This window comes from Diospyros lotus, chromosome 2 (genome assembly GCF_014633365.1).
Source record: "Diospyros lotus cultivar Yz01 chromosome 2, ASM1463336v1, whole genome shotgun sequence".
Lineage (NCBI taxonomy): Eukaryota > Viridiplantae > Streptophyta > Magnoliopsida > Ericales > Ebenaceae > Diospyros > Diospyros lotus.
The window spans coordinates 5,491,287-5,502,854 of record NC_068339.1 but is presented as its reverse complement, the minus strand read 5'-3'; the positions used below and the strand labels follow the sequence as shown (position 1 = coordinate 5,502,854).

At 32.4% G+C, this 11,568-nt stretch overlaps 1 protein-coding gene across 2 annotated transcripts; it reads right to left on the bottom strand.

Moving 5' to 3' along the window:
* Positions 1 to 2,032: 2,032 nt before the first annotated feature.
* LOC127795916 (SWI/SNF complex subunit SWI3A) lies at positions 2,033 to 7,340 on the bottom strand. 2 transcript variants are annotated; one of them, XM_052327892.1, is made up of 7 exons: positions 7,176 to 7,340; positions 6,569 to 7,104; positions 4,321 to 4,842; positions 3,368 to 3,525; positions 3,197 to 3,246; positions 2,829 to 2,992; positions 2,033 to 2,618 (listed from the first exon to the last, which is right to left on the bottom strand). In XM_052327892.1, exons 1-7 carry the CDS (start codon positions 7,261 to 7,263, stop codon positions 2,421 to 2,423), a joined length of 1,716 nt encoding a protein of 571 aa, XP_052183852.1. In that variant the 5' UTR covers positions 7,264 to 7,340; the 3' UTR covers positions 2,033 to 2,420. The 2 variants fall into 2 exon arrangements, with proteins under 2 accessions (XP_052183852.1, XP_052183853.1); XM_052327893.1 differs by having other exon boundaries at positions 2,037 to 2,618; positions 4,321 to 4,830.
* Positions 7,341 to 11,568: the final 4,228 nt, after the last annotated feature.

Here is an 11,568-nt window from a genome sequence, read left to right as displayed (position 1 = left end):
TTTTAAATTTAAAACATTGAATGTTAAATATATCTTATTCGCACGCCTATCACAATATTTGTTATTTTTTATCTTATATGTATCAAATAAAAAAATATAAAAATATTACATGTATATTACGTAATAATGTGTGATATCAAACATACCATTACGTATAAAATCATTCTTGGTATTTACAAAATCTTAAAATGCCATTGCCAATACATATATTGATACATACGTATGGAAGTGAAAGCAGCGACGATGTGGCTCCTGGCTAAGAGATGATCTCGATGATTCAGGACACATGCCCATGCGTTCAGGCCAAATGCGTTTCCAACCCTTGTTTCTTCTTCCACATAGCTTCTTGTATGCCCTCATGCGCTTGCGTTGGTCATTCCCTCAAATTATAATTTTATCAACAAATTTGATGTGACAAATTTTTTCAAAATAAATTCATATACCGAAAAAAGACCCATCTCTTCTTTCGCCACTAACCCTCCATTTCTTCCACCATCGTTAAAAAATTACAAACCATCGTCATCTTTCACCTCTTGACTATTAGATCTAGCAGAAAATATTTTTTTAAGTATATTTTAATAATTATATGAATTTTGAAATAGAATATTATTTTTATAAAAAAATCAATTTTAATAAAATAAACAAAATAATTTAAAGTTCAAATGCCTATTTCACTCCCCCATTTCTTTTACAATACCTATAACCCCCCCCCCCCCCCCCCCCCCCCCCCCCCCCATCTCTCTCTCTCTCTCTCTCTCTCACAACCTCTGTTAAATGAACTCTACGTTTTTCAGATGGGACTTTACATTTTGAGGTCTATGTGTTATCTTTTTATGTATTTATTTATTAGTTAAAAAATACAAATTAATAATTTTTTTATTTATTATTTTTATACGTTTGTATAAGATGTCCAAGTTATTTACTTGCCAACTATCATTATTAACATGCTTTTAATTTTAAGCGATAGAACAAAAATATCAAAGAGTTGTAAGTGTAGAAATAAGGCAATAAAACTTTTATTCACTGTACTATATCACAATACTCTTATGCTCTATTCCAACACGAAAAATTTTATTTGCAGTAATGTGTTTTGTTCTCCTAAAATTGAATATGATGAAAATATTCTAAAAGTAAAACTCATTTTTACCCTTCTAAATATGTAATTATATTATATCACCTTATCTTTTCGCAATTTTAAAAATTAAAATTTTCAATACATCCCAAACTCTAAAGTTTAGGGGAAGTGTTTTTGGTATACTCCATGCAATATTTATTATATATTTATATGTATATATATTTTTTGGAATGCCAAAGAAATAAATATCAGACAACACTAGAGAGAGTTCCGATCTAAGTGCTGTTGGGTTGTTGAAAACCCCAATGGGCAGCACTGAGATTCAATGTCACATAGGCAACATCGATCAAGAAGGGAAGGAAGGACACCATAGACGGCACCAATCAAGATTTGGTGCCACATAAGTGGTGCCACCATATTTGGGTGACTCTTAACAGATCTTCGATGACGGTCATGTTCGTCGTAGCTACCAGAGATCCATTCAATCCATTCAAGTTGTCGACTTACCAGAGATCCATTCAATCCATTCAAGTTGTCGACGGTCGCTATGTTAGTCGTTGTCGTCGTCGTCTTCTCTACGTGGGTCTCACCATAGCCACCAATTTTTTGTTGTCTGTTTGATCAATTTTGTCTTATTTTCGTTTGATTTTTTGCCTTTGTGCAATGGTAGTATATCAGAGGGTATTTTGAAAAATATATAAATTGTAAAGAGTAATGGAGTGTTATTACGAAAAACAATTGTGAAAAGTTAGTGTGGAGAGCAAACTGCGTGCTTACATACAAAATTTCCCTTCGAACACATACCCTTGTTTTTCGTAATAACATGTTAGTATGGAGTGTTTATCTAGAATCCATATACAAACCCATGTAACATAACTCTCAACTATTGCAATGAGGATGCTCTCAATATATCCAAAATAGATTCGATCCAGAACCCATTCTAAGTTATCACGAGTTTGATACTAAATTTATATCCAGTTATCTAAACACAATCCTAAATCCATTTACAACTATAATAAATCCATCAAACGAATTTGATGAGATAAAGATAAACAAATCGAATTTTTGTGGCCCACAAAATTTAATGGGAATATAATGTTTTTGAAATACAACTATTACCCATAAGAAGAAGATTCCGCGGAGGATGACAATTGGGTTGGGATCTAGTTCAGTCTGCTTAAAAAAAGATTTACAACAACTAATCACGTTACATACATCTCCAGTCTACGTCGTCGTGTCTTGCAATTAGTGCTGGAAACCCATTAATTAAGTTGGACCTCCTCTTTTTCCCCAAATAAAGCATCTCAAAGAACAAGACTTTTTAACTTGAATCCCGTCCCTCCCGTCAAAGTCCACCATCCATTTGAGATTTTACAATAGCATCATCCCTCCGCCTGGATATACCTGCATCGAATACCTTTCGCAACGCATTCATCCGCTCCGATACTATAGACTCCTTCAGATCCTTCAGTTGCGTATATTCATTCTTCATTATTAGCTCCAGATCGTCAAAATGCTTTACTTTACGTTGCAACTTCTTCAACTGTTGAGTTGCAACAAACTTCAAAGGCCCATAATTGATGAAACAGAATTTATTCAAGCAAGAAATTTTTTTGATGATATATAGTCTAACACAGAAACTAATCACATGTAAGCCAGTTCCAATATTCAGTATGTCTGAGCAAACACATGCAGGATCATGATCATTAATTAACAGAACCAGAAGCAGCAAGCAATCTAGTAGTACAGTTACCTGCGTTTCAACTATGGTTGCCACTAAATATTCTATTTCTCTTTCCTCCTGATCTGCCAATAACTTGGCATGAGCAGCAGCCGCACCAAAAGCTGTTGCTGCTGCAGCTCTCACTCGGAAAGTAAGAGGCATTGTATTCTTCGGAGAAGATGTCTCCTGAGACTCTGAAAAAGATACGATATAGGTAAATGGAAGGAATTCGCACAAGGTAAGAACAGGCAGACAAGATAGCCAGCGGAGAACACCGTGTCTTGGCAGTGGGCTCCCAGATGGGCAAGAAGTGTTGATGGAAGTGAAATAAGTGTCAATGGAAGTGCAAAAACTAATATTTTCACTTTCACAAGTGACCTGCATAAAAAAAGGTGTACCTAATTCATTGGGCCTCTCCTCAATCCCTGAACCCTCAGTCTGAAGTGCTCTGAGTACATCAAAGAACCAATTCATCAGAACCATAGAACTCGATAGAAAGCCAAGGTATTATTCCTAAAGCATCAACATGAAAATTATTTCTAGACATAGACAAAAATAATATCTCATACAAGTTATTTTGGGGAGAAGATCCCAACTCCTTATCTTCATCATCGTCACCATCAAACATTTCCCTCGGACATTGATATTCCTCGCAAAGAGCCATTACAGCAGCCTCGGCAGCAGAAGCTGTGATATGTGGGTCAACCATGGAAGTGATGACAGCTACCTAATGAGGAAAGCATTTAATACTCCCAGCACAAACGGTGATTTTTTAACCATGATATGACAGATATTCAATAAAATTGTACCTCATCATAAATACAAGAAAACTAATAGAACTAGAAACAGTAAAATAAAATATTATTGCCTTTATTTCACTAACCAGCCATCAATCAAAAAGAACTTACATGGCAACTTTGAATATTCAGAATAGTTTTCCTATAAGAAATTAATGATAAAAAAGTATTTTTAGGTGTTTAAGATGGGATCTACAAGGGGTTGTTTAGTTGGTGGAAAATGTTTCCAGTTTCTATCACCAATTTTCTATAAAATCTCCAGTTTCCATTTTCCATAGAAAATTCAAAAATGCAATCAAATGCTAAAAGTGCAGAAAATTAATTTCCAATCTAGAAAATTAGTGCAGATGGCTAGGGAAAAAAAGCGAGAAACAGAGAGGTTGTTATTCAGTGTAATTGTTACTTCACTTGTGTTAGAAAGTGAGATAGAGATGATTTGGAAGAAATTTTGTGGAAAAACGTGCTTTTCAAATCTTCAACTAAGGAAGGAAAATTTGGAAAACTCATTTTAGGAGTTTTCCAAGTTCAATTCAATTTTGGAAAATCTCTCTCCAAATCTCCACAAGTAAACAGCCCCCGAAGTTCTTAGTATTGTCTACATTAAGAACTCCCTCATAACCCTAAGAACAAAGGGAAATAATTTTATTCTATAGTAGAAATTTGATAATTATCACAGAAAATATTGCTAAAATGTTGTGAAAATTGAGAAAATCAAAGATTTCTACCTTTTTCATCAGTGAATTGCCCATATCTGGAGGTGAAGTTGAGTGCTTCCTCTTTAAAGGAGGGACTTCCTGGGATTGGTTCTCAGAATCTCCATTCTCCTTGTTTTCATTCTTATCACCATCACCTTGATCCTGCATCTTGATATTTTCTTGAGACTGAGACACTGAAGCCAATTGTCCCTGCTCAGCACTGCTCATGTTGCCATCGTTCTCATTTAATCTACCTCTTCTGTGGGTAGAACCAAACATAAGTTCTCCAAAAGGCAGCTGTATCAGTTTCGAAATACAATCGGCTTTACTCTTAGTTTTAACAATTTCAGCAACAAGGTCCCAGTTGTCTCCGTGCCTCAAAACAGATTCTAAAAGAAGAAGAGTTTCTGCTTCAGTCCAAGAAGATTCATGGTTTTCACCATCTGGAATGCGTTCAAGGAACTTAAAATCATCCGTAGACTTGTTTTCCCCATAGTTTCCATCCTTATAGCACTTCAGACATATTATGAAGCTTCTATCCTGGCAAGTGAACTGCATAATAAGCAATCTTCAAAGGCATGCCTAAAAATGAGTAATGCTCCCATAATAATCGAATGTTAGCTGCTTATCAATGTAAGTTTCCTACATGTGGGTGTGCACCAAACAATATAAAATGACAAACAAAACAGTTTCATAGTGCTTGAAGATAATAATCTAATGTTAGTTGCTTATCAATGTAAGTTTCCTACATGTGGGTGTGCACCAAACAATATAAAATGACAAACAAAACATTTTCATAGTGCTTGAAGCTACGAATGACATGCTTCCAGCATTAATCCTTCTTAAAGAAACCCACTGGGCTAGGACAAGCAAGTGGACCCCAAAGGTAACATGTTAGCACTTGTTTCTAAAATACTGAATGATATAACCTGTGCCAAGTTAAAATTCTATCATATTCTACATGGAGGACTATGGCAATGCTCGCAACAAGCTAACTGCTCAATCTACTCACGCATAAATGCAACCAACATCAAATGCCAATTATTAAGATTTGAAGTGGTCAACACATGTTGGCCACCAATTAAGATGACAACCCCTATTTTGTCATACATGTTCAATCCCATTTTCGACAACCACAAAATATGACTCTCCAACTTCAAAATGCATCAAAAAATAAATACCACTTTTATTGTAAATCAATATAAATTTGTCCCAAATTGCATTATCTTTTAACACAAAAGGCAATGATGCTCCAGGCTACATATATACTTATAATGCAGTTATATTGATTTTTCCATTAATGAAAATGAATAAATGATATAATGTGCTAATGCTATCTGAATATTAAATTTAAAACAAATACAACATTACATTATATGCCCATAAACACCATGTGCCAATGCAATGTGAAGATTAAATTTAAAGCAAATACAACATTTATGCCCGTAAACATACTGATGATGATATATGTCCATAAACACCCGTGTGTCCATAGACATAAGGTTAGCAGTGTGCTGGAAATTAGTTCCATGATCCACACTCTCAGGCAAAAGCTTGGATCCTAAAGCCTATGTTTCTCTTCCATATGTTGTATCTAATTGCCAGAAAAGTGTTATACTTCTTGAGCCACGAACTTCCAATAAGAGTACGTGACAAACTCAACTTTCAAATCATCTTCTGTCCGCCAAACAAATATGGCACATGCATTTGTGGTTTAAACAAGTTTTTCCCATAAAAATAGAAGGAAAATGTTTATTTATCCAGGAAGATGGTTATGATAAGCCCAACCTTCCTACGTTAAAGAGCAATAGAATGAAGGAAAACCAGGTATCATTCAATATTCAAGCTAGGAATCCTAGAGAATTTGGAATAAATGAACAGCAGTGTGAAAACACACAAACCTAGAATAAACGGATTGAGTTGAACATTGTAAATATTTCCCTTCTAATTATAGTACCAAAGCCTGTTATAGTTTCTTCAAGAAAAACCTCTTTATATTTTTCCATATGACAAATACCCAGCAATTAAAGTTTTCCTTTGATGCAAATATAAAATAGCAATTCGCTCAATTTCAATAAATCTAACCATCTTCAGCGATTTTCACACAGTGAAGAAAGATTAAATGGCTATATATTATTTAATCAAAAAACAAGGTCGTATTTCACGGCACTCGATTTTGAAATTATGTTACCCATCCGATTTGAAGCCATAAAATATGCAGAATAAGCGAAAGATGCCACAGAAGACAGAACTCAAGCGAAGGCGAAAAGCACCATACTTTCGTGTACTCGTAACGTCCAGACTCGCAACTGTCTTTGCAATTCCTACACACCATTCGCTTCTGCTCACTATAAACATCCCTACAAGAAGCCAAGGGCGGCAATCGAACCCCATTCTCCGCCACTTCACCACCGCCATTGCACCAGCCAGGCGGTATTGTCACGGGCTTCAACGAATTAGGAACCGCGACGACCCGAACGCCAACCGGAGCCCCTTCCTCAACCGTAACCTTCCACCTCCCCTGACTACTCCCCTGGTCCGCCCCGTCACCCTCGCCCCTCGGCGTACCAAAATTGATCAAACCCCGTGAATCTAGAAACGCGAAGACCTTATGGAGCAAAGTGACGTCACCGACTAGGGATTTCCGGACTTCGCTGAATGTGAGCCGGCGGGACGGGTCCTCCCTGAACTTGGAGATGATAAAGTCCCTGTATTCCTTGTAAATTTTGGGGGTTCTCGTGATTGAGCTTCCGTCGAAGAACTCTCGGAGGTGGAATTTCTCGATTTCGTGAATGTCTCCCCAAGAGAACCAGCCTGTAAGAAATTAGGGTTAGGGTTAGGGATTGGGATTTTAGGGAGAAAAAAGAGAGAGGGGGGGGACTTACTGGAACGGGCTGGGACTGTGTAGAGGTCGAGGCGAGATTCGTCGGCGGGAAGCGGGTGTTTTAAACCCGGATCCTGTGAGTTCTCCATTTCGGACAGCAAGCCAGAAAGAAAGACAGAGAGCCCGAGTCGCGAATTGAGTCGAGTCGGCTGAGTCTTGGCCCCTGCTCGCTCTTTTTTTATAGGGGAAAACTGCGGAAGGTGATCCTCACCGGGGGGTGCTGCGGTTCGGGGTCAACCACGATTAGTGGATCGACACGTCGGCGGCCTCTTGGGCTGTTCCTCCCTTCGGTCCAAATTATGACATCATTCAGAGTTTTCCTTCCAACTGTATATAAATATTACTGAATCACCCATGCGATGCATGGATGAATGGATATAGTAAAAAAAAACAAAAAAATTATTAAAGTGAAAATTATATAATTTAGTAGTTACAATAAATAAAAATTACAATAAAGAAGTAAAAAATAAAAAAAATAATCGTATTACAATCATAAAAATATAACAAAAAGATTATAAATTTTGAAAATTTTCCTTATATGCATTCAATGGTAGACGAATAATTAAAAGCACATAACTCTATCTCGAAATCATGTAAAAATAAACCTAAATTAACATGTAATACAATAAGCAATGCGTAAAAAATAAAAAAATTACACAATAATAGGAAAATAAAAATAAACGATAATCAACCTCTTTATTTTGAAATATGCATTCAAGGGTAGACGTTTTTTTTTTTTTGAATTTTTACGTGTATTTGTCTCATATGTGCATACCACACGAACCTCAAGACCTAATTTTTCTTAGTTGCATTCACATCACTCACTTAACAAAATAGTGGTGTTATGTTACACCAGAAGACCAAATTGTGTAAAAAAATACTATAACATCCCGTTCAAGCGATAGGAAGGACCGGAACAACTTACCCTGATGGGCCTACACGAACTTCCCAGGGGGGTCACCCATCCCTGGATTACCCCAGGTCAAGCACCCTTAACTTGGGAGTTATTTGTCAACATTCAACCCAAAAGGTATCCAGCTGGTGTTGTTTCCTTTATTACACTATCCTCGATATATTCTAACTTCTCTGGGCCCTCGGGGTATTACATTCTCTCCCCCTTAAGCACATGATGTCCTCGTCATGCGACCTTACAACTGGTCCCAAACCTTCTCCCCTTGGGGGCTGCCATCCTAGAAACCTGCCAGAAGCCGCTCCTTGTACAGGCCCTCAAGCCCCGGCCCCACTCCCCGCCCTCATCGGACCGCCTTCGCCAAGGGTCGGCTCTTATACTATTTGTAACATTCATTCGAGCGATAAGAAGGACCGGAACAACTTACCCTGATGGGCCTACACGAACTCCCCAAGGGGGTCACCCATCCCTGGATTACCCCAGGTCAAGCACGCTTAACCTGGGAGTTCTTTGCCAACATTCAACCCAAAAGGTATCCAGCTGGTGTTGTTTCCTTTCTTACACTATCCTCGATATATTCTAACTTCTCTGGGCCCTCGGGGTATTACAAATACGGTTAAAATTTACTAAATAAAAGTAAAGAAGAAGATAAAATTTGAGAAGAATAATTGAGAAAGGAGAAGAGAAGAAATGGAATGGTTGAACGGGAATAGAGAGGAAGAAGAGAGAGAGATATTTACTTTCTTTTATTAATTTTTCTTCCTTCAAATTCTCCTATTTCTCTCAATTTATCAAATCACATGCCACCATTAAATTTATCTTTTTATCCACGCTTTGCCACACAATTTGAATCTTACTCACTTAACATAATTTTCAAAACACAAATTTAATTTGCATTTAATTTCTCCAAGTCTAACATATAACACATCTTCAGTGTAGACTGGTGGGAAAAAGGAGAATTAAATAAATGACAATAATCAATTAAGTTGAAAAATAAAATTATGACATTTAAAATTATAAAAAATAAATTTAAATTAATTAAATTGTATGTAAAATAAAGATAATTTAAATAATCAATTAATAATATAAAATAATAATAATCAAATTTTCAAAATTGATTATCCATACACAACTTTACATATTTCTCATAATAATTAATTATCACATTTAAGACAGGTCAAATTTTTAAGGAAGTAAAAAAAAAAGTTAAAAATAAAATTATAACATTTAAGTTATATATAAAATTATAATATTTAAAATTATAAGAAAAATAATTTAAATTAATTAAACTATATATAAAATAAAGATAATTTAAATAAATAATTAATTATATAAATGATAATAATCAAATTTTCAAAATTGATTATCCATGATTTTACATATTTCTCTTGATAATCAATTACCACATTTAAGACAGGTCAAATTTTTAAGAGAGTAACCAAAAAAAAGTTAAAAAAATAAAATTATAATATTTAAATTATATATAAAATTATAACATTTAAAAATATAAAAAATAAATTTAAATTAATTAAACTATATATAAAATAAGAATAATTTAAATAATCAATAAATTATATAAATGATAATAATCAAATTTTCAAAATTGATTATCCATACATGACTTTACATATTTATTCTGACAATCAATTATCATATTTAAGACAGATCAAATTTTTAAGAAAGCAACAAAAAAATAAAGTTAAAAAATAAAATTATAACATTTAAGTTATATATAAAATTATAACATTTAAAATTATAAAAAATAAATTTAAATTAATTAAACTATATAAAATAAAGATAATTTAAATAATTAATTAATTATATAAATAATAATAATCAATTTTTCAAAATTAATTATATATACATGACTTACATATTTCTCATCGCAATCAATTACCACATTTAACACATGTCACATTTTTAAGAAAGCAACAAACAAAAATAAAATTATAACATTTAAGTTATATATAAAATTATAACATTTAAAATTATAAAAAAATAAATTTAAAATAATTAAATTATATATAAAATAAAAATAATTTAAATAATTAATTAATTATATAAATAATAATAATCAAAATTTTAAAATTGATTATCCATACATGACTTTACATATTTCTCCTAGCAATCAATAATCACATTTAAGATATGTCACATTTTTAAAAAAGCAACAAAAAAAAAAAGGTTAAAAATAAAATTATAATATTTAAGTTATATAAAATTATAACATTTAAAATTATAAAAAAATAAATTTAAATTAATTAAACTATATATAAATAAAAATAAAATAAAAAATTTACTTGACAGTCGGTATTCAACAGTATTACCTAATATCTCAAGATTTCTCTCGATTTAAAAAAGTCTCATTTTTCTGTAATTTATTTCAATTAAAATTTTATGCTAATATTTAAAAATTAATAATATGGATAAATTAATAATATTTATCTTGACTCTTCATATATCATCATGTTTACACATTCTCCAAACACTATTTAGTTATGAAAAAAAATATTTACATGTTCAAAGAACTATATGTTCCAAGAACTACATTTCCAAGACTTAATTAATGACCTATAAAAATTTTATTTTGGGTAAGTAACAAAAATTAAAAAAACATAATAAAATATCAAAATAGTAACTGGAAATGAGCGGAAAAAAATTTGACGGCTATTTTGTTATAATATATATATATAGATTTAGCTGGTGCTGTTTTTATCTCTTAATTTTTAATTTATTTTTTATTTTATATTTTGAGTATCTATTTTAAAATTTTTAAAAATATAATTTTTTTATCCTGAAAATTTATTTCTTAAAATAAAAAATTAGAAAATGTATTTATTTTGAAATTTTAAAAAAATATTTTATGATATTTTATATAATAAATTTGATTATTAAATAATAAAATTAACTCTTTTTAATATAATATTTTATATTAAATATTATGACACATATCTGTAATACACTTAATAATATGTATATTTTTAATTATAATATATGTATATTGTATTTTAAAAATTTTAAATAAATATATAATTTTATTTTTAAAATTTAATAATAAATTTATTTTTCTTTTTTTTTTTATTATCTCTAACACTTACATCTTTTCTGTCATCGACAACCACTGCCATCCAAAAATTCATATCTTTAGAGTCTATCATTAAAAAGTCTAACCCAATGATTAACATACACAGAAATATGGCAGATTTAACAATTAAATTTTCATAGAGTTGATTTTTAATTCTCACCCAAAACTAAAAATATTTTTCCATAGTCTCAAATGTTTCCTTAAATTTCCTTCCAAATGATCTTTCTTATTTTTTTCATAATTTATTTTTTCTTATTTTCTTTTATTTTTTCCACACTATTGCATATACAATATCCTATGTGTGCCTTACCTTAGTGCGCTTGATTCACACACGTGACTATGACGTATTAGGTCATATTATTTGACGATGACACACATGACTATGACGTATTAGGTCAT

Excerpts from the sequence above, each read along its gene's own strand:
- LOC127795916 (XM_052327892.1), bottom strand. The coding sequence starts at position 7,263 with ATGGAGAACTCACAGGATCCGGGTTTAAAACACCCGCTTCCCGCCGAC. Across the intron at positions 7,105-7,175 it reads CACAGTCCCAGCCCGTTCCA|GCTGGTTCTCTTGGGGAGAC; the intron begins GTAAGTCCCCCC and ends AATTTCTTACAG. Across the intron at positions 3,526-4,320 it reads GCAATTCACTGATGAAAAAG|GTAGCTGTCATCACTTCCAT; the intron begins GTAGAAATCTTT and ends TTTCCTCATTAG.